Source organism: Coturnix japonica, unplaced genomic scaffold, assembly GCF_054131305.1.
Source record: "Coturnix japonica strain WE unplaced genomic scaffold, WE-NBRP24 Scf050, whole genome shotgun sequence".
Classification (NCBI taxonomy): domain Eukaryota; kingdom Metazoa; phylum Chordata; class Aves; order Galliformes; family Phasianidae; genus Coturnix; species Coturnix japonica.
In genome coordinates, this window is record NW_028188953.1 from 598932 (window position 1) to 621383 (window position 22452).

Consider the following 22452-nt stretch of genomic DNA (forward strand, 5'->3'; position numbering starts at 1 on the left):
GCCCCCTGAAACCTGTAACAGCCACTCAAGGGGACACACAGCACCTCTCATCATTTCATTACTCTGCAGACAAGGTTTAACAGCAGAGCACTGACCCGTAACCAGCAAAGCATCTTCCAGGTCTCCAGACCTCCCAGATTTAATGCTGTCTGTTATGTCCTTGATAGAAATGCCTCTGTACACATCCAAAACTAGGAGGAAGAGTCCACGGTAGAGAGTCAGAGAGATCCAAAGGGCCATTTGGCAAGAACAAGCTCCTCACATGCTGCAAGAACATTCTATCGTTCCTGCAGCACTGCCAGATATATCAGGACCGGCCCACTAAAATAATTCATTTCCATTGCTAACAGTCCTGCTAATTGGCCTACCACAGCTGTTACCATTTTCAAGACCTTCTACTTCATGCTGGCAGATGAATTTCTCAGCTCCTCTCCCCCTGCCCCAATGGTGGGCACACTCCTCAATCTCTGCTTTCCACGCTAGAGCAGCAGCAAATTGTACTTAGGTTTCTGAAGTCCCTTCCAGTCTCAGAAGGGAATGAAACAGACCAAAGGGAATGGATGCAATGGGGCTCTTGCTAAGACACCTGTTGACCCAGAAGAGCTTGCACTTACTCAGCACCTATGAAGCTCCTATAAAAGCATCACACACAAATAAGGAAGGGAAGAAAAACCCAGGACGCTGTGGAGGGGTCCTACCTCTGAGCAGGTGATGCCTGTTCCATGTACAGAGGACGGACATAAATTGTACCTCATCTATTCCCCACTTCCTCTCCCCTGCTTCGTACAGGCACTTATAGACATTATGGATGGCAAAGTAAGGCTTGTGGAGAAGCCTGGGTATACACAAGGTCTTTAATTCATTGGTGGTAGAGAACTGCTGGCCTGTACGTGTCCAGATCATGGATGTTTTCCAACAAGCACCATCCAGGCATGGCAACTCACAGCTGAAATGTCATTGCCCCTGCCAAGTAACTTGCCTGCCTAGAGACGTCTCATTAGAGACTCGCAAACAAGAGCAGAATCCATTTATTCCCATTTCACAGGTTGGCTTCTCTTCACCACACATCACATGCACAAGAACACATTGCTCTTGCAAGGAAGCACGTTCCTACACACCACAGCATCCTGCTGAGCAAGGGCATCATCCACATACATTCCCTCATCTCTGTTACCCTGCAAAGGTTCAAGGACAGAAGACACCGCTCAGCACAGCATCTACTGGAAGCATCCCTTGAGAATTCCCCACTCAGAAACAGCTGCTGGAGTTGGCTATTGGAGGCCTTCAAAGGGAATACTAGCTCACAAACACAGTGACGCATCTCAAATGTGCTTTGGGCTTCCTTCTGAAACGAGCAGCAACCCACTTTACTGGGACACTGAGAAAAGAGCCCATGGCATTCATGCACACCCAGAGTCAGAATCCCCTCCCTGCACAAGATGGGTTTGAGGAGCAGGCCATGAGACACATCGGGTGAGAAAAAGCCAGCCTGGAGCTCCTCACCGCTGAGCACAGAGCTGCACCCACAAGAAGATTCAACCCCTTTTCCCCTCGCCTTGGCTCACTTGGCCAGAACTTCAGCAATTACAAATGGAAGATTTGCAAACCTTCACAGCCCTCCTCACTTTGTGCACATCAGACATGGCGGTGGGAGTTATCATCCCCACCATCACCCTCTCAAAATTCCCACTCAGCAACGTCAAGTCACCAATCAAATCCTAGAAAGCCAAGAGAGGAGGAAGGAGGTGGCAGAAGGTGCAGCCTTCCAGGACAGACAGAACTGAGCTGTTCCCCACTTCTCTTTAGGCTCTAGCCCTCCTTGCATCAACAACTGCTCTGAACTGAACAAGAACAAAACAACCTTGGTCAAGGAAATTCTCCGCCGACCTTTCTCTCACGGAGATTGGGTCCTTTTTCACTTTTCACCCCAGTGACACAACCGCCTTCACACATCTCTGTAGACCTTTTAGGTGATCGGAACTTGCTGACGTTGGGAAGCGTTTAGTTTGGTCAAGATGTCAATGATGATCTCTTCATCCGTGCCTGCAAGAAACAAATGGAAGCCAGTCAGGCTGCTTGCACAAGAATCAGAAGTGCCCTCTGGTCTTGTGCCGCCTCCAGTCCCCTGCACAGCCAGTTCTCAACAGCCCCAGGACTACATCCATGCACACAAAGCTGCCAGGACACACTCCACCAGAGGAGCTGTATTTCAGGACATAGGAAAGGCAGTTGTCTTCCCACTTCCCAACTATTTTTAGGGCAGCTGTGCAGCAGAGCAATGCAAGCAGCTGCGCTTCCCTGGAACGAACCACCAGAGCAGCCATTCCCAGTGCTGGGGAAAAAAACAAGAAATAAAATTGACCTGTGGAGGGAGATCAACTTAGCAGAGCCCTTCATGGCCTTCCTGAGTGCTGTGCTTCTTGCTCAGCGCTGAAGCTCGAGATCCCCTTGATTGTTGCCTAAGGCCACAAGAAAAGGATTTAGCAAAGGCAGACTTGCGCCCATGCACACAGAGAGTTGAATTGAAACAAAACAAAGCACATAATAGACGTGAACACGGAGATAGTAAAACTCCACCCACACAAGTGATGTTGTATCAGACTTCTGTCTCAGGCAGCAGTCTATTCTAAGGGGACTTCCCAGGCACATCAGAAAGAAGCCACAGGGGGACAACTATATCGAGTACATAACTCCATGCAGCTGCCCACAGAGTCTGCAGTGAAACAAAAGCTGGACCACCTTGCATCCGTGTTCAGTCCCACCAGGCCTTCTTCCTAGCAGATCTCCGTGTCAGCCATAAAGCAGTGTGCTCCCATCACAGCCCTAGCTCCTTCTCTTGGAGCAGGTAAGGACCATTACTCAGCACCATTCCTTTTGCTCTACTCGGCACTGGTGAGGCTGCACCTGGAGAACAGTGTCCGGGTCTGGGCTCCCAGTACAAGAGACTCACGGACCACCTCTTCCCTGACTAAAAGGGAAATCTCCCATTCCCAAGTCTCTCTCTTCAACCTTCAGTGACTTGCGGAATCAAACTCTATAACCCAGAGATGGGTTATAAAGCAGGTCTGTTTATTCCAGCGCCGGGTGCAAGGGGGATAGCTCCAACCAAACTTGCACACCGACTTGTAAAATCATGACATAGTTATAGGTACATCTAATACATAGTCAATGATTTATTGGAATTCTGATACATAGTCAATAATTCTCGGAATTCTGATACATATTCAGTAGTTCTTTAGCATGCAGACCCCCCTTGTTCTTATCAGGGGGATGCAACTCCTCTTCTGGTATTTACATTATCTATTCTCCTCTTTGCCTGATGTTGTCCATGAGGTCTCACTCCTTATCTGCATCCTCCCTGCTCTCTCAGGCCCCTTGTTTCTTTTACTTGTTACCTTTAATTTTCTTTTACTTATTTCTACAAACTACCTTTAAGTTTCCTTTACTTATTTCTATAAACTACCTTTAAGTTCCCTTTACTTGTTTCTATAAACTACCTTTAAGTTTCTATTACTTATTTCTACAAACTACCTTTAAGTTTCCATTACTTGTTTCTACAAACTACCTTTAAGTTTCCTTTACTTGTTTCTATAAACTACCTTTAAGTTCCCTTTACTTGTTTCTATAAACTACCTTTAACTATCCCCCTTTTAGCCCCCCTTTATTCCGAATTCCAGCAGAGCATCTGTTTCCTGCTTCACTGTTCAACAGGGGCTACAGGGGGCTCCGAGGGGATACGGGGGCTCTATAGGAGCCTACAGAGGGAGCTGTATAGGTTCCATAGGAGCTCTGCGGGCTCTATGGGGCTGTAGAGACTCTATGAGGGACACGGGGAATCTACGGGGGGGCTGAAGGGGGCTCTGTGGGGGCTCTAGGGCGGATATAGGGAGGCTGCGAAGGGCTGTATCGGCCCTATAGGAGCCATAGGGCACCGAGGGGGCGGGGCTATGAAGGGGGCGGGCTAATCACTTCCGGTGCGGCCCGCAGCGCCATGTTGGGGCCTTGGGGGCGGCTGTTGGCGGCCCTCAGCCCACAAACCTCTTCCGCTCCCCCGGCGCTCCGCTCCCTGCACCGTTCCCCCCCCTCCGCCCCACGCCACCAGGTGAGGCCTCTCCGGTTTCCCCCCATTATCCCCAATGGGTCCGTGCCGTAACCCGCTCCCCCGGAGGGAACGCGTGCTCTGCGGAAATGGGTTCTCCTGGGAAACGCGATCCGCTTCACTGGCGTTCCGCCCTCGCTTTGGTTCCTACGGCCCTACGGGGGGGGGGGTGTCCTCAGAGGGGTGGGGACGTGTCAGCTGTGTCTCCACGGAGGGCTGTGTGTCCCCCCCCTACAGGTGGAGCTGCTGCTGCTGCTGCTCGAGTACCCCCGTGAAGCATGCGGGGGTCCCGGGGGGGTCCCGGCGGTCTACGAGGCTCTACTGGAGCTGCTGACTCTGCCCCACAACCCTCCGGGTCACCCCCGGGCTCTGCTCCTTCTGGCCACCGTCACCGTCCTATTGGCCACCGGCACGGGGGGGTCCGTGGGTGTCGTTGCCCCCTTTGTGACCCTCCTGCTGCAGGAAGCCGAGGGGGTGAAGCAGGGGGTGGCCCCGGCGGCAGCAGCTGAGTGTCTGCGGGAGCTGCTGAGGGGCCGGGGGCCGGGGGACCCCCCGAGGATGTTGCCTTGTGGGGCTCGGAGGTCCCTGCTGGGTCGCTTGGCTGTAGCCTCTGCCATTCAGCCCCTGGTGCTGCTGCTGGTGGAAGGTGAGAAGCTTTGGGGGGGGATGAACCATAGGGGGGGGGGGGGGGGCTCTGCATTGGTAATGGGGAGGGTCTGGGGACTGAATTTGGGTGATGGGACCCCAGGGATCCTCACGTTGGTACTGGAAAGGATCCATGGGAATCCCATTATGGGTTGGGGGGGGGCGAGAAGGGGATGCAGGGCATCCCGTGGTGGGATTGGGGATGACTCTTATGGGGGGGAGGCTCTGCATTGGTAATGGGGAGTGTCTGGGGGCTGAATTTGGGGTGATGGGATCCCAGGGATGATCACCTTGGTACTGGAAGGGATCAAGGGATCCATTGGAATCGCATTATAGGGCTGGGGAGGAGGGGCTGGAGGGGGGGAATCCAGGGGATCTTAGTATGGATGGAGGATCTCACCCCCATCTCTTTTCTTTCTCATCAGATCCTGTTGAATCTTGCCGTGCTGCTGGACCAGATCCTGGAGCATCTCCTATGTCTGCAGGTGGCTCCTTCCACAACCTGCTGCCAGATCCCGGCCCAGCCTCACACTGTGATCCACTGGGTCCCAACAGCCCTGGGCAGCCTCGTGTCACCGTGGGGCTGAGCTCCTCTGGATCCCAGTGCACCCCTTCCCCTTCTAATGCACCTCCCTGCCATGCAGCCCTTACAGACCCCGGGGATCCCAGTGTTGTCACATCACTGGATGCTGGGGATCCGCTCCGCATCGCACTGCTGGATCCCAAGGGTCCCCCTGGCAAAGCACTGCTGGATCCCAAGGGTCCCCCTGGCAAAGCACTGTGGGATCCAGACCCCAAGGACCCCCCTCACGGCACCATTTCCAGGGCTCCCAATGATGGATCACCTCAGGATCCCAGGGGGGACCCCCATAGCAGCCCCTCGGTGGATCCCATCCCCCCCATTCCACACCGCCTCCTTGCCCACTCCTTCCTCCTGACCCCCGCAGCCCAGGCCCAGCTGCTGTGGGTGCTGGGGGGCTCCGAGAAGCCCCCCCCGAGCTCTGCCCCTATTCTAACCCAACTGCTGCCCACTGCGGAGCCGGCGTTGCTCCACGCCGCCCTCTGGGGGTCCCGGGGGGGTCTTTGCCCCATCCCTGCGTCCTTCCAACAGCGCTTGGCTTCCTTAGCCCAGCACCCAGCTCTGCCCCCCTCCCTGCGCCTCTTCTTCCTCCTCTGCCTCGGGACCCCCCCCTCGCCCCCCTTACCCCCCCATTTGGCCGCCAGCCTCTTCCCCACGTTCTCCGACCCCCCCGAGCTTCTCCTGCCCCACTTAGAGCTGGCGGCCGCTGCTTGTTCTGGGGGAGGGGATGAAGGGCAGCGGGGCAGCTGTTGGCTCCGGGCTTTGGTGGTGGGCTTGGCAGCTCGGGGGGGTCCTCCTGGTGTTTTCTGCCGGGCTCTGGTGGCCTTATCTAAACACTTGGGGGGCAGCGGGACCCCACCCGTCGAGTTGGTCGCAGCCGCCACCTCTTTGCTGCTGCGCTGCCCCCATTTCGCCCCCCAGATCTTAGAGGCCGCGGGGGGGGCGGGGGGTTGGGCGGGGGCTCTGGGCGCCGCTTTGAGGCAGGGGGTGCTGGGGGCGCCCCCCCCCCGAAACGAGGGGGGGCTGCGGGGGTACCTGAGAGTATTGGCTCGGGCGCCCGGCCCCCCCCGGCCCAAAGCGTGCAGCCGCTACCTGCGGCGTTTGGCCGCCCGGAGCCGGGGGGGGACGGAGAGTGGAGGGGGGGGCAGGGGGTGCTGAGCGCTGCCGCCCCCCTGCTGCCCCACGGAGCTCCTCCGTTAAGCCCGCACAGCGTCGTGGGGGGGGACATCGACGTCGGCGACCGGGCTGCGCTTCACGCCGCTTTAACGACCGCTTTGGGTCCCCCCAAGTTGGGCACCGTCTTGGCCGCCCCCCCGCTCCGCCTTCCCCCCCATCGGATAACCACGGAAGGGGGGGGGTCGGCTCTCAGCCTCCGCTCTGTCCCCCCTCCTTTCCGCCTCCATCGCCTCCCCGACCCCCCCCCGCCGCTCCCCCCGCCTTTCGGTGCCCCCCGGGATCCCCGCGGTTACGGGAGGGCTTTGGCACGATGGGGAGCCCCGGGGGGGGGGTTACGGCTTTGCCTCCGTTTGGAGCCCGACGACGCGACCCCCCCTCATCGCCTCCACGTCCTGGCGCTGCTGCTGCAGGTGGGGGGGGGGGCTCAGGGCCGCTCGGTGCGGTTGGGGTCGGGGGGAGCAGAATTAAGGCTCACCCTGCGCCCCTCCCGCTCCCTCCCCCCCCTCCTCCCGGTCAATGCCGTATTCAGCTCCTCGGGGGGGAAGGGGGGGGTCTCCGTCTCCTCTTTGCCCCCCCTTCCTTTACCCGTAGCGGCTCAATTGCGACCGTTGGCCGTCCCCCCCCCTTGGGACGCCTCCAGGCGACGCCGCATGTTCGACGCCATGTGGGAAACGCTGGGGGGGGGACCCGAAAGCCGCTTGGTGTGGGAAGGGGTTCGACCCCCCGCCGCCATCACCCCCTTCGTGTTGGATGAAGGGGACGGAGATGGGGGGTGGGTGGCGGCCGCCTCGTTGCCCCCCCGCGGTCTGGCCCTAATTTGGGGCAGGGAGGGGAGAGTGGACGTGCGGTGTCAGCGCTGGGGGGCTCTGGTGCCTTTGGGTCGCCTATTGAGGGGGGAGGCTTGAGGGCAGCACACGGGCTGGTTCCGGAACGTATCTATGGGTCTGGGTCGGTTCTGGGTTGGGGGGGAAAAAGGAGGGGTGTTTCTCAGGAGGTTTTCTCTGTAAATGGGAACGATGCAGATTGGAGTGTTGAGTTTTGTGTTCCGTAAGGATTCGGATGCGCGGTTCCGGTCCGGTTCTGCTGACCCGACTTCGTTTCGTTGTGGTCAAGAGAGCGGAGAGCTCTCTGCTGCCACCGCGTGGCCAAAGAGCGGAACTGCACCCCGGTGTCACCCCAAACTGACCCCCCATCGCCACCGCAGCGATGTCGCCCCCTAAGGGATACCCCAACATAACCCCAACATAACCCCAACTTGACCCCCAAGCGTCACCCCCCAGCAACAAAAGCATCCCTCCCTCCCTGATAGCAACCCCCAGTGATACCCCAACGTCACTCCTAACATCGCTCCCCAACATTACTCCAGCGTTATCCCAACAGCATCACACCAGTGTCACCCCAATGTCACCCCAACACCATCACCCCAGCGTCACCCCAACACAGCCCCAATGTCACCCCAACAGCATCACTCCCGACATCACCCCAGTGTCCTCCCAATGACCGACCCCCAGCTCACCACAGCCTCCCTTTTGGGGTTATAGGGAGCAATAAGACCCTCACTACCCCATAGCAGATCAATCCATGCCCCCACTTGCTGTTATCTGATGGCTGTTTGCTGGCTGGCTCTTGCTCCATTCAACCACCACTGTCTGGGCCCATCCTCCAGTCAGTTCCTCACCCAGCTCAGAGTGCACCAATGCATGCCAATGACCCCAAATGACCCGAAATCCCCCCAAATGACGGTAAAATGATCCTGTAAGTGCCCCCAAATGGGCTGCAGCTTCCTCAGGAGAAACCCATGGCGGATGGTGTGGAAGTTTTGCTGATGTCAATGCAGACCAACAGACACCAACAGCCTCAGCTGTCACGTGAGGCAGATGGTCCTGTGGGGTGAAAGAGGGTCGGGAATGAGGCGTCCCTGCCCCATGACAGCACAGCCCCATATGGTGCCAAAGGGGCTGCAGAGGGGTCCAGGCCATCAGCACATTGATGGGAACCCGGCTGCTGTTGGCAAAGAGCAATGAGGGGATACTCACTGCATCCAGAAGGAGAAGCCACGTCTCCTCGCCCGCTCCTTCTTCTCCTGTAGGTGAAGATGAAGCAGAGATGGAGGTCAGGGTCTGCTGCACAGCAGGGGGATCATGCAGGACTCGGGAGCCCAGCAGCACAACAGTGCTGGAAGGAGCCCTGTCCTCAAGGAGACCCCATTGGATGGGGAGACCAGTGTTGGATGGGGAGACCCCTGTTGGATGGGGTGAGGGTGCTGTGTGTTCTGCCCCTTACCAGCTGTGCCTCCACCAGCTCCGGCAGCACAGCCCCAGGCTCACGCTCCACCTCCAGCTCCATGTGATGCTGCTGCCTGTGTTGAACAAGGCTTGGTTGGAGTCTATCACCACGGGGGGCTCCCCAGCACTGTGTGCCCACCCCCCAGGGCTTGGCTGGGGCTGCTCTGCCACACCGTGCAGTAACCAGAGCCCCATCTCCAGCAGCACAGCAGTCCCATTGCTGCCCCAGGTGCGTCAGAGACCCCCGTGTCCCCACCTTGCCCCCACTGCCCCCCATTACCCCCCATCCCCCGCATTCCCCCCCATTGCCCCCCATTACCCCCATTACCCCCTATTGCCCCCCATATCCCCCCCATTGCCCCCCTGACTCCCCCTGTCCCTCTGTCGCCCCCTACCAGCCCCCCTTTGCCCCCCTGCCAGCCCCCCATCGGCCATTGGAGGTCCCCATTGCCCCCCATTACCCCTCATCCCCCCCCATAGCCCCTTATTACCCCCTAATACCCCCCATTGCCCCCCTGACGCCACCCTGTGTCCCTCTGTCGCCCCCCAAGAGCCCCTTATTGCCCCCACTGTCCCCCCATTGCCTCCCATTGCCCCACATTGCTCCCCTTACAACCCCTTATTGCCCCCTAACAGCCCCTTATTTCTCCCCATTACCCCTTATTACCCTCCCATTACCCTCCCATTGCCCCCCTTACAGCCCCTTATTGCCCCCCATTCCCTCCCATTGTTCCCCATTGCACCCCATTCTCTCCCATTGCCCCCCAATGCCCCCCAACAGCCCCTTATTGCCCATTATCATCCCCTTAACAGCCCCCCATTCCCTTCCCTTGCCACCTAACAGAACCCCATTCCCCCCCATAGCCCCCCATTGTATCTCATTGCCCCCCATTACCCCCCCCACTCCCCCCCATAGCCCCCCATTGTATCTCATTGCCCACCATTACCCCCCCATTTCCCCCTATTACCCACCATTGTCCCCCATTGCCCCTCATCCCCCCATAGCGCTTCTTGCCCCCCATTATCCCCCATTCCCTCCCATTGCCCTCCATTGCCCAATATTGCCCCCCAGTGTATCTCATTGCCCCTCATTACCCCCCATTACATCCCATTCCCCACTACTGCCCCTCATTGCCCCCCAACACCTTATTGCCCCCCATTACCCCCCATTGCCCAATATTGCCCCCTATTACCTCCCATTCCCTCCCATTGCTTCCCATTGCCCCTTATTGCCCCCCTTACAGCCCCTATTGCCCCTTGTTGCCCCCCATTACCCCCTAACAACCCGTTATTGCTCCCCTTACAGCCCCTTATTACCCCCATTGCCCCCCATTCCCCCCCACTGCCCCATATTGTATCTCATTGCCCCTCATTATCCCCCATTATACCCCATTCCCCCCCACTGCCCCATATTGTATCTCATTGCCCCTCATTATCCCCCATTATACCCCATTCCCCACCACTGTCCCACATTGCCCCCCAACAACCCCTTATTGCCCCCCACATCCCAACATTACCCCATATTGCCCCCCATTACCCCCCATTCCCTCGCATTGCCCCACATTGCCCCTCATTGCCCTCCTTACAGCCCCTTATTGCCCCTTTACAGTCCCTTACCAGCCCCTTAACAGCCCCCCATTCCCTTCCATTGCCCCCTAACAGACCCACATTCCCCCCCAGTGCCCCCCATTGTATCTCATTGCTCCCCATTACCGCCCCATTACCCCCCATTGCCCCTCATCCCCCCCATAGCCCCTTCTTGCCCTCATTGCCCCCATTCCCTCCCATTGCTTCCCATTGCCCCATATTGCCACCCATTACCCCCATTCCCTCCCATTGCCCCTCATTGCTCCCCTTACAGCCCCTTATTGCCCCTTTTTGCCCCCCATTACCCCCTAACAACCCGTTATTGCCCCCTTACAGCCCCTTATTGCCCCCCATTGCCCCTCTTACAGCCCCTTATTACCCCCCATTGCCCCACATTGCCCCCCACTGCTTCCATTGTATCTCATTGCCCACCATTACCCCCCCATTCCCCTCCATAGCCTCCCATTGTATCTCATTGCCCCTCATTAACCCATTGCCCCCCATCGCCCCCCATTGCCCCCCTTTGCCCCTCATCCCCCCCATAGCCCCTTCTTGCCCCCCATTGCCCCCCATTCCCTCTCATTGCCCCCCATTGCCCCATATTGCCCCCCATTGTATCTCATTGCACCTCATTACCCCCCATTATATCCCATTCCCCATTACTGCCCCATATTGCCCCCCAACAACCCCTTATTGCCCCCCATTACCTCCATTGCCCCATATTGCCCCCTATTAGCCCCCATTCCCTCCCATTGCCCCTCACTGCCCCCCTTACAGCCCCTTATTGCCCCTTGTTGCCCCCCATTACCCCCTAACAACCCGTTATTGCTCCCCTTACAGCCCCTTATTACCCCCATTGCCCCCCATTGCCCCATATTGTATCTCATTGCCCCTCATTATCCCCCATTACACCCCATTCCCCACCACTGCCTCACATTGCCCCCCAACAACCCCTTATTGCTCCCCACATCCCAACATTACCCCATATTGCCCCCCATTACCCCCCATTCCCTCGCATTGCCCCCCATTGCCCCTCATTGCCCTCCTTACAGCCCCTTATTGCCCCTTTACAATCCCTTACCAGCCCCTTAACAGCCCCCCATTCCCTTCCATTGCCCCCTAACAGACCCACATTCCCCCTCATAGCCCCCCATTGTATCTCTTTGCTCCCCATTACTGCCCCATTACCCCCCATAGCCCCCCATTGCCATTCATCCCCCCCATAGCCCCTTCTTGCCCCGCATTGCCCCCATTCCCTCCCATTGCCCCATATTGCCCCCCATTGTATCTCATTGCCCTTCATTATCCCCCATTACATCCCATTCCCCACCACTGCGCCTCATTGCCCCCCAACAACCCCTTATTGCCCCCCATTACCCCCCATTGCCCACATTGCTCTCCATTCCTTCCCATTGCTCACCATTGCCCCTCATTGCCCCCAAAAAGACCATTAATGCCCCATAAGAGCCCCTTATTGCCCCCCAACAGCCACTTATTGCCCCCCATTGCCCCTCATTGCTCCTTTTACGGCCCCTTATTGCCCCCAATTGCTCCCCATTGCCCCTTATTGCCCCCCTGCCTGCCCCCTATTGCTCCCCATTCCTTCCCATTACCCCCCATTACCCGCCTGACTCCCCACTGTGTCCCTGTGTTGCCCCTCATTGCCCCCATTACCCCTCATTGCCCCTTATTGCCCCCTCATTACCCCCCATTACCCCCCTACCAGCCCCCCATGCCCTCCCATTGCCCCCCATTGTATCTCATTGCCCCCCCATTGCCCCTCAATGACCCTCTGCCAGCCCCCCATTGCCCTATTGCCCCCCCATTGGCCATTACAGCCCGCATTGACCCCCATTCATACATGTTGGCCTTTGCAGCCCCCCTGGTGCTCCCTATTACACCTTATTGCCCCCCATTACCCACCATTGCCCCCCATTCCCTCCCATTGCCCCCCTTACAGCCCGTTATTGCCCCCCATTGCACCTCATTGCCCCTCATTGTCCCTATTGCCCCCATAGCTCCCCAATGCCCCCCATTGCACGCATTAAACCCCATCGCCCCCCATTGCCCCTCATTGCCACCCATTGACCCCATCTCACCCCATTGGCCATTGGAGGCCCCCATAGCCCCCCGAAGTCCCTCATTTCCTCTCAATGCCCTTGTTGGGCGGGATGTGGCACTTGTGAGGCAGGAGCTGGCACTTGTGGGGTGGGAGGTGACACTTGTAGGGCAGGAGGTGGAAGTTGTGGGGCGGGAGGTGGCACTTGTGGGATTGGAGGTGGAACTTGTGGGGCAGGAGGTGGAAATTGTGGGGTGGGAGGTGGCACTTGTGGGGCAGGAGGTGGAACTTGTCGGGCAGGAGGTGGAACTTGTGGGGCAGGAGCAGAAACTTATGGAATGGGAGGCAGCACTTGTTGAGTAGGAGGGGACACTTGTGAGGCGGAAGGTGGCAATTGTGGGGCAGGAAATGGAACTTGTGTGGCAGAAGGTGGAAGTTGTGGGGCAGGAGGTGGCACTTGTGGGTCGGGAGGTGGCACCTGTGGGGCAGGAGGCGGCACTTGTGGGGCAGGAGGGGACACTTGTGGGGCGGGAGTTGGCACTTGTGGGGCTGGAGGTGGCACTTGTGGGGCTGGAGGTGGCATTTGTGGGTCTGGAGGTGGAAGTTGTGGGGTAGGAGGTGGCATTTGTGGGGCAGGAGGTGGAATTTGTTGGGCAGGAGGTGGAAATTGTGGGGCGGGAGGAGGAAGTTGTGGGGCAGGAGGTAGAAATTGTGGGGCAGAAGCAGAGACTTGTGGGGCGGGAGGTGACACTTGTGGGGCAGAAGATGGCACTTGTGGGACGAGAATTGGAACTTGTGGGGTGGGAGGTGGCATTTGTGGTGCGGGAGGTGGCACTTGTTGGGCAGGAGGTTGAACTTGTGGGGCAGGAAGTGGCACTTGTCAGGCAGAATTCAGGAGAATTCTGACCCGAGTAGAGATTTAATACAGCTTTGGGCTCTGCTTTGTTTTACCTTTCATTACTTAGAATGTGTCCTTAACGACTGAGAGATTTTTTACAATAGTTTTGTCTTTCCTTTTTAGTAGCATATTTTGCTACTGATGCACTGGGAAGTTCATTAGTAGCTGCAATGCTGCCGCAACGTTCCTCCCTGCAGGGATTGATGGCCATGGGTGGAATCCTCTTGAGCTCCCCTTGTCCAGGCTGAGCAGTCACTTCTCTCAGGCTGTTGTCATAGAAGAGGTGTTCCGTCCCTTCACCATCATGGTAGCCCTCCATTGGACTCTTTAGTGTGTCCAGCTGTCTCTTGTACTGGGAGCCCAGACACGGACACTGTTCTCCAGGTGCAGCCTCACCAGTGCCGAGTAGAGCAAAAGGAATGGTGCTGAGTAATGGTCCTTACCTGCTCCAAGAGAAGGAGCTAGGGCTGTGATGGGAGCACACTGCTTTATGGCTGACATGGAGATCTGCTAGGAAGAAGGCCTGGTGGGACTGAACACGGATGCAAGGTGGTCCAGCTTTTGTTTCACTGCAGACTCTGTGGGCAGCTGCATGGAGTTATGTACTCGATATAGTTGTGCCCCTGTGGCTTCTTTCTGATGTGCCTGGGAAGTCCCCTTAGAATAGACAGCTGCCTGAGACAGAAGTCTGATACAACATCACTTGTGTGGGTGGAGTTTTACCATCTCCGTGTTCACGTCTATTATGTGCTTTGTTTTGTTTCAATTCAACTCTCTGTGTGCATGGGCGCAAGTCTGCCTTTGCTAAATCCTTTTCTTGTGGCCTTAGGCAACAATCAAGGGGATCTCGAGCTTCAGCGCTGAGCAAGAAGCACAGCACTCAGGAAGGCCATGAAGGGCTCTGCTAAGTTGATCTCCCTCCACAGGTCAACTTTATTTCTTGTTTTTTTCCCCAGCACTGGGAATGGCTGCTCTGGTGGTTCGTTCCAGGGAAGCGCAGCTGCTTGCATTGCTCTGCTGCACAGCTGCCCTAAAATAGTTGGGAAGTGGAAAGACAACTGCCTTTCCTATGTCCTGAAATACAGCTCCTCTGGTGGAGTGTGTCCTGGCAGCTTTGTGTGCATGGATGTAGTCCTGGGGCTGTTGAGAACTGGCTGTGCAGGGGACTGGAGGCGGCACAAGACCAGAGGGCACTTCTGATTCTTGTGCAAGCAGCCTGACTGGCTTCCATTTGTTTCTTGCAGGCACGGATGAAGAGATCATCATTGACATCTTGACCAAACTAAATGCTTCCCAACGTCAGCAAGTTCCAATCACCTAAAAGGTCTACAGAGATGTGTGAAGGCGGTTGTGTCACTGGGGTGAAAAGTGAAAAAGGACCCAATCTCCGTGAGAGAAAGGTCGGCGGAGAATTTCCTTGACCAAGGTTGTTTTGTTCTTGCTCAGTTCAGAGCAGTTGTTGATGCAAGGAGGGCTAGAGCCTAAAGAGAAGAGGGAACAGCTCAGTTCTGTCTGTCCTGGAAGGCTGCACCTTCTGCCACCTCCTTCCTCCTCTCTTGGCTTTCTAGGATTTGATTGGTGACTTGACGTTGCTGAGTGGGAATTTTGAGAGGGTGATGGTGGGGATGATGACTCCCACCGCCATGTCTGATGTGCACAAAGTGAGGAGGGCTGTGAAGGTTTGCAAATCTTCCTTTTGTAATTGCTGAAGTTCTGGCCAAGTGAGCCAAGGCGAGGGGAGAAGGGGTTGAATCTTCTTGTGGGTGCAGCTCTGTGCTCAGCGGTGAGGAGCTCCAGGCTGGCTTTTTCTCACCCGATGTGTCTCATGGCCTGCTCCTCAAACCCATCTTGTGCAGGGAGGGGATTCTGACTCTGGGTGTGCATGAATGCCAGGGGCTCTTTTCTCTGTGTCCCAGTAAAGTGGGTTGCTGCTCGTTTCAGAAGGAAGCCCAAAGCACATTTGAGATGCGTCACTGTGTTTGTGAGCTAGTATTCCCTTTGAAGGACTCCAATAGCCATCTCCAGCAGCTGTTTCTGAGTGGGGAATTCTCAAGGGTTGCTTCCAGTAGATGCTGGGCTGAGCGGTGTCTTGTGTCCTTGAACCTTTGCAGGGTAACAGAGATGAGGGAATGTATGTGGATGATGCCCTTGCTCAGCAGGATGCTGTGGTGTGTAGGAACGTGCTTCCTTGCAAGAGCAATGTGTTCTTGTGCATGTGATGTGTGGTGAAGAGAAGCCAACCTGTGAAATGGGAATAAATGGGTTCTGCTCTTGTTTGCGAGTCTCTAATGAGACGTCTCTAGGCAGGCAAGTTACTTGGCAGGGGCAATGACATTTCAGCTGTGAGTTGCCATGCCTGGATGGTGCTTGTTGGAAAATATCCATGATCTGGACACGTACAGGCCAGCAGTTCTCTACCACCAATGAATTAAAGACCTTGTGTATACCCAGGCTTCTCCACAAGCCTTACTTTGCCATCCATAATGTCTATAAGTGCCTGTACGAAGCGGGGGAGAGGAAGTGGGGAATAGATGAGGTACAATTTATGTCCGTCCTCTGTACATGGAACAGGCATCACCTGCTCAGAGGTAGGACCCCTCCACAGCGTCCTGGGTTTTTCTTCCCTTCCTTATTTGTGTGTGATGCTTTTATAGGAGCTTCATAGGTGCTGAGTAAGTGCAAGCTCTTCTGGGTCAACAAGTGTCTTAGCGAGAGCCCCATTGCATCCATTCCCTTCGGTCTGTTTCATTCCCTTCTGAGACTGGAAGGGACTTCAGAAACCTAAGTACAATTTGCTGCTGCTCTAGCGTGGAAAGCAGAGATTGAGGAGTGTGCCCACCATTGGGGAAGGGGGGAGAGGAGCTGAGAAATTCATCTGCCAGCTTGAAGTAGAAGGTCTTGAAAATGGTAACAGCTGTGGTAGGCCAATTAGCAGGACTGTTAGCAATGGAAATGAATTATTTTATTGGGACGGTCCTGATATATCTGGCAGTGCTGCAGGAACGATAGAATGTTCTTGCAGCATGTGAGGAGCTTGTTCTTGCCAAATGGCCCTTTGGATCTCTCTGACTCTCTACCGTGGACTCTTCCTCCTAGTTTTGGATGTGTACAGAGGCATTTCTATCAAGGACATAACAGACAGCATTAAATCTGGGAGGTCTGGAGACCTGGAAGATGCTTTGCTGGTTACGGGTCAGTGCTCTGCTGTTAAACCTTGTCTGCAGAGTAATGAAATGATGAGAGGTGCTGTGTGTCCCCTTGAGTGGCTGTTACAGGTTTCAGGGGGCAGACATGGTTTGTCTTTATGTGCACAAAGCCGGGCTGGGTGGGACTTGGAGCACCCTGGTGTAGAGGGAGGTGTCCCTGCTTACTGCAGGGGGGTTGGAACCGTGTGATCTTCCAGATCTCTTCCAACCCAAACATTGCTTTCTCTATCTTTGTTGCCGTCCTTTGCTTTTTGTTCTCTTTTTGCCCCCGTGTTTCATTATTTTCCCTTCAACCTTTGTTCAAGGAATGCCCCTCAGAAACCGTAAAGAGCCCCATAGGGACCTCGTATCACCCCGTATCATCCCATAGAGCCCCAAGCAGACTCCAAAGAGGCCCACAGGGACTCCAGAGAGCACCTCAGGGACCCCAGTGAGCTCCGTAGAGCACTATATTACCCCAAAGAGCCCCTTAGGGACCCATGAAGATTTCTTGTGACCCCATAGAGCCCCATAGATCCCCAGTGACCCCACAGGGAACCCACATAGCCCCTTAGGAACCACATAATGACCCATAGGGTTCCCATATCACCCCATAGAGACCGTTAGGGATCCCAAAGAGACCCTTAGAGAACCCATTATCAACCCAAAGAGGCCCATTGGGACCCCATATCACCACACAGAGCCACGCTAGGGACCTGATAGAGATCGATAAGGACCCCATAGAGACACATAGGGATCGCAGAGATCCCCAGTGACCACACAGAACCCCTCAGTAATGCAAATGACTGATAAAGCATCAGCGTTTTCCAATGCGCTGATGTTAGAAAGGCTTCAGGGAGCGGCAGCGCATTCCTGTGTGTAGCAGTGAGGAAAAAGGAGTAACAAGAAGGCCTACATAAGGTTTTTAATTAATTTATTAATGACTTACTCCTAACACTAACATCTAATAGTATAACGGGCAAAAGCCCAACTGGATGAAGGGAAATGGGATCAGAAGGAGACGGGATGTTGGCTACTCTCTTCTTCCCCCCAACGGCCTTCCAGACTGTGCTGTCTTATTCCACGATGAGGGGGGTTGTGTAGAGGGAATGCCGGATCCCAAAAGTGGAGGCAGGCGCCTGGGGCTTGATCAGCGTCACCTGGAAGGGCAGAAAGGAAAGGCAGATCAGCAAGGGCCCTTCTTTGCTGCCCTTGCTCCCTGCAAGGGAGATGTGGGGAAGGCTCAGAGGAGGGGGGAGAGGCGTGAAGGCTGTGCTTGTGAAGCAGAGGGGAAGAGCTGAGCAGCTGCCTTACCTGGCCTACGTTGTAGTCTGCCGGCCCGGGCTTCACTGCTTTGCCCTCTCCATGTTTTGGTCGGGCTGCCATGGTGTATGCGGGCGCCCTTTTCTTGTACACATCCACGGCCACTCTGGGGAGCGCCGCAGGACCTGGAGTCTGCAAGAGAGTCATGGCCACACGGGGCTGGGGTCACATTCAAGGCTCTCTCTTTCCCTGGAAGGCTGCATTAAGCAAAGCTGCAGCAGGGCTGGAAGCCCCTGTGGCACAGGGAGAGGAGCCTGGTTTTGGACGCTAACATGGAAGAGAGGAGCAGCAGAGCTCACCTTGGCAAGGTCCTCGTCAAAGCGACCGCGCTGGCTCCTTCCCCTGATGGAGTAGCAGGGGCTGGCCGATGTGTAGGCTGTGTTGGGCCCCATCAGCCTGGGCAGTGTGTAAGTGCCAGGACCTGCAGGAGGAGCAGCAGAGAGTGTGTGCGTGAGGGGATGGAGGAGATGGAAGCAGCAGCGAGGGGCAGCCTGCACAGCCCGCTGGTGGGAGCAGGAGGGACGTGTTGCCCCTCTGAGCAGCAGCCCGTCCCTGGAGGATGCTCAGGCTGAAGGGTCTGCCTTTGCCAGGGTCACGTACCTGGAGGGCGGTCTGTGCGGAGGGGCTCCCGCCGGAAGGCCATGGACTGCACCGGTGGGCACTTGAAGACGTGCTTGTTGGCTGCTTCGGTGCGGTAGTCACCTGGGGCGGAGGAGAAGAGGAAGAAAGCTGTGAAGGGCTGGTCTCCTTCTGCAGCCAGAAAGAGTCCTCTGAAGAGCTGCACAATTGCTGGGGGACACAGGCAGCACGCGGGGACACTGCAGCACGTGGGGACACTGCAGCAGTGGTACTCACTCGGTCCGGGGGTGACGGTGGTCTTGGTGGTGGGTCGTCCTTGGAGGTGGGCGCCTGGAACCTTGTACTTGCCATTCCTGGTGATGGCCGGCTCCACAAAGTAGCAGGGACCTGGCCCGCAGCTCCCTGCCGCAGGCCGTTTGGTCCCTCTAAAGGTGTACGCGGGGGCACGGTTTTTGGTGGGGCTGTGGCCCACGTAACCTAGGAGGAAAAGCAGAAGAGAGCACACCCCTGTGCAGCTGCATGTTTCCAGCTCCTTTGGCCCCTTGGGTCACAAGGAGCAGAGCCAGCAGCATTGGCCTTCCTCGGCCAGGCCTGGCTTGCAGCTGTGCCAGAGAGCCAGGAGGCTCTGCCAGAACAGGGCAAGGCTGGGGAGCTGCTCTGCCCCGTGATGTCCCCAATGCGCCTCACGCCCTGGGGATGGTCGCTGTACCTGTTGTCCCCGGGATGGAGTATTTGGGCCCGGGGCTGGGGAACTGGGCCGAGATGAGGCCACGTGGCCGATGGGGTCTCCAGGTCCCCACCCAGGCTCCGTCCATGCTGTTAGACATGTTCTCCAAACCTAAAGGCAAGAGCAGAGCAGTTACTGATGAGAGTTCCTGAGCCGGAAGAGCCGGCAGCAATTTCTCCTGCTCACTGCCAGTCCTGCCAGTCTCGTGCTACATGCCCCTCACACACAGCAGAGCCAAGCTGGGCTCTGCAGCCTGAAGTGTGCAGGAGCTCTCCCTCACCTCTCTGAGCCTTGGAGGACAAGCGCGATGAGGCTGAGCTTGTCTGCTGCTGGGGCTGCTCTCAGGCACAGGGCACGGCGAGCGGCTGCGGGCTGCACAGCTCACAAATGATGCTCCTGGAGCCAGTGGCCGGCTGTCCTTGGGGAGGGCCCGGCGATGTCATGGCAGCGCATTGTGACAGCACACAGGCTCCGGATGATTCCATCCATGCTGTGACATCTCCTGGCTGGCCTGCAGCCCTCCACGCCTTCTCGGCCTTGCACCCCAAGCAGGAAGAAGTCGTAGCTCACGCTGCCGACACCTGCAGCTCCTAGTATGAGCCATGTGCCGCCCGGAGCTCTTGGGGCTTCATCAGCATCACCTGCAAGGGAGAGAATCCCAATGGGGAAATGGACTGAAAGTCCCGTCCAACCCTGGAAAAGTGTGGAAACTGTGCTTTGGAAACCCCAAGGCACTGCCATGAGCAGCCAGCAGCCCTGCTGCATGCCTGGAGGGCACTGCTTGTGTTCCCCAACCCCCCAGCCCCATGCTCAAGTTGTGTCTGTTGACCTCCACTGGCTGTATTTGACAGAGCTGCAGAGCACATTGCAATGACTGCTTTGGGATCAGGTGGCCTTCTGCAGAAGGATCTCCAGCTCCCATCCTTGGCTCCATTGATGCTGATGTGCTGGATGTAGGGATGTCCCTGGTGGCCGGCTTCTGTCACAGCGGGCACTTCCTGACAGTGACCCCTCAGATCCAGGGGTAGATCACACAGCAGAGCTTAGCCAGGTCCTGCTGGCTGTTCAGATTGGTACTTTCTCTCTTGTTTTGTTTCTTACTGATGGAGTTGTGTGTGTGAATGGGAAGTGCTGTGCAGTCAGGACCGGTCAGTTATGGTCATAGAGGATGCTCAAAGGGAGAGAGGAAATAAAGAGTGAAACTGAAGCCAGCACTTAGCGTCCTGATGTCTGTGTTCTGCAGCAGAGCCTGTGACAGTCACCAGCGTCCTGCAGGGAACTGCAGCAGGAGGCTGTTGCTGGGCACTGGGCCCAGATAGGCCGCCCTGCCCCCTTCTCCTGGGCAAAACCTCTCATCAGCCGTCACCTCTGGTCAGCCATCAAAGAGGAGTGGATCATCAGCGGCCTTGAGGCCTAATTCCTACAGGCCTGTGTGGTGGCCCTGAGGGCCTACGCCTAGTAACCAAGGGGTTAAAGGAGACCTATGGAACAAGAAGCTTTTTAAGAGGCTGAGAGACCATGAATGCCAATGAGAGAGAGCACTAGACGTGGCCTGCAGGCCAGGAGAGAGGCCTCTAGTCCTCTAGCCATCTCAGCCTTCCTCTGCAGCTCCATGTCTCTAAGCCCTCCCATAGGTGTCTAAGTCCATACACCTCTGCGCCTTCTTTGGTGCCTGAGTGCCCCTGGGCCACCCTGTGGCTCTCTTGGCCTCTCTGTCTCAAGACCTCTAGTCCAGCTTCAAGGCCTTCAGGCTTCTTGGGCTGTAGGTGTCCAGACCTCGAGGTACAAGTACAACCCCCAGCTCCTCTTGGCCTCTGCTCTTCTAGGCTTTCTCTTGCTTGGCCTCCATGCCTCCCTTTGGCCTCAAGACTACTAAGCTGCAAGGCCTCTTGGCCAGGCTCTGGGCCTCTTTCCAGGCTGTTTTACCTTAAGGCCTCTAAGCATCCTTGGCAACCTCTAAGCCTTTAGGCCTCCCCCTATGCCTCTAGGACAGCTTGCAGGCATCTGTGCCTCCAGGTGTGTTCTCCATTACAGCTCTAAGCCTTCCTTTGTGCCATAAATGCTCATGGACTCGTGGTCTCTTTTTTGGCCTCCCTCTGTGCATCAGGCCCTCAAAACCTCAGTGCTTCCAGTCCAGCCCTTTAGTACCTCGGCCCCAAGCCTACCCTTAAGCTTCAAGGACTTTAGGCTCTACAGGGCTGTTATGGCCTCTAAGCCTCCTTTTTTGGCTGTGTCCGATAGAACCACCACTGCCCTTGATGCTCTGTTCCATAACCCCCACAGCTTTGCCCCGTAAGCTATGCACCATACGCTTCTGCTTTGCCTACAAGCTATGGCCTCTAAGGTTCCCTCTGGGGCTCTACACACCACGGCCAGCACTTGCCGCTACAGACAAGGGGACAGGGATGGGGCTGTTTCTGCCCTCCTTATCACCTGCCCCTCCTCTGCCTCTTTGTCCCCTCTGTCCTTGGCAAGTGACAAATTGCCAGGGTGGGGCCACGGGGGTGGTCTGTTCCCACAGTCTGTCAGGGGCAGGAACCCACAGGACCCAAAGAGAACTCTTCTATGACAAAAGCCTGAGAGAAGGGGCTGAGTGGAGCATCCAGTGGAGCCAAGTGCCAGGACCAGAGGTTGCCACCAAACGTCAGGAGCACTCCTGCACTGTGTAAGTGCTGCAGCACTGGCACAGAGACCCAGAGAGGCTGTGGGGTTTCCTCTGGGAGATCTCCAAACCCATCGGATGTGTTCCTGGGCACCAATTCTGCTGGCCCTGTTGCAGCAGGGCCTGGACCAGATGGGCCCAGATCTCCATTCCAACATCAACCATTCTGTGCTTCTGCAACACAACACGACATGCTGTGTTTGGCTCAAACTGGCCATTCACAAACAGTTTTCTTCCTCCTCCTGCTCAGTGCCATCTCTGTGGGATCACACTGCCTCCTACGATCCAACTCTGTTCCAATCAAGGTCAACAATAAAACAGTGCTGACCTTCATGGAGCCTGGGCTTTGGAACACAGGCACAGGAATAAGCACTGCATGGGTGGAACCTTGTGTATTTCTAAAACATGCTCCTAACTGCCCTGTTCAAACTGTGATGCAGAACCAAGGTTGCATTCCCAGCACAGCCAGGCAGGCCGGCACCAGCCCCAAGGCATCAAGCCACAGGCTGAGAGGCCATCATCAGCCCCGGGGCCTAAATCCATGCCTGGCAGGGACCCCGGCCTGCAGGCTTTTGGCCTGGAAGGGCTTCCCCGGCCTGCAGGCATTGGAGCTGGCAGTGCCCCCCAGAGCAGACAGCTGGCTTTTA

At 56.5% G+C, this 22452-nt stretch overlaps 2 protein-coding genes and 1 long non-coding RNA gene across 4 annotated transcripts; 1 reads left to right on the forward strand and 2 right to left on the reverse strand.

Moving 5' to 3' along the window:
• Window positions 1-1875: 1875 nt before the first annotated feature.
• Window positions 1876-3837, reverse strand: LOC146752149 (uncharacterized). Its single transcript, XR_014940929.1, has 2 exons — window positions 2363-3837; window positions 1876-2043 (listed from the first exon to the last, which is right to left on the reverse strand). It is a non-coding gene; the product is annotated as an uncharacterized LOC146752149 (long non-coding RNA).
• Window positions 3838-3869: 32 nt separating this feature from the next.
• On the forward strand, window positions 3870-7523 carry LOC146752150 (uncharacterized). Of its 2 annotated transcripts, none has more exons than XM_085532786.1 (3): window positions 3870-4102; window positions 4337-4745; window positions 5203-7523. In XM_085532786.1, the coding sequence occupies exons 1-3, from the start codon at window positions 3992-3994 to the stop codon at window positions 6480-6482; spliced, it is 1800 nt and encodes a 599-aa protein (XP_085388912.1). In that variant the 5' UTR covers window positions 3870-3991; the 3' UTR covers window positions 6483-7523. The 2 variants fall into 2 exon arrangements, with proteins under 2 accessions (XP_085388912.1, XP_085388911.1); XM_085532785.1 differs by having other exon boundaries at window positions 3871-4102; window positions 5170-7523.
• A 10067-nt stretch (window positions 7524-17590) lies between these two features.
• LOC146752151 (ciliary microtubule associated protein 1A-like) lies at window positions 17591-19586 on the reverse strand. Its single transcript, XM_085532653.1, has 7 exons — window positions 19529-19586; window positions 19126-19254; window positions 18693-18893; window positions 18438-18539; window positions 18137-18258; window positions 17829-17969; window positions 17591-17674 (listed from the first exon to the last, which is right to left on the reverse strand). Exons 1-7 carry the CDS (start codon window positions 19584-19586, stop codon window positions 17591-17593), a joined length of 837 nt encoding a protein of 278 aa, XP_085388779.1.
• Between the last annotated feature and the right edge of the window lie 2866 nt (window positions 19587-22452).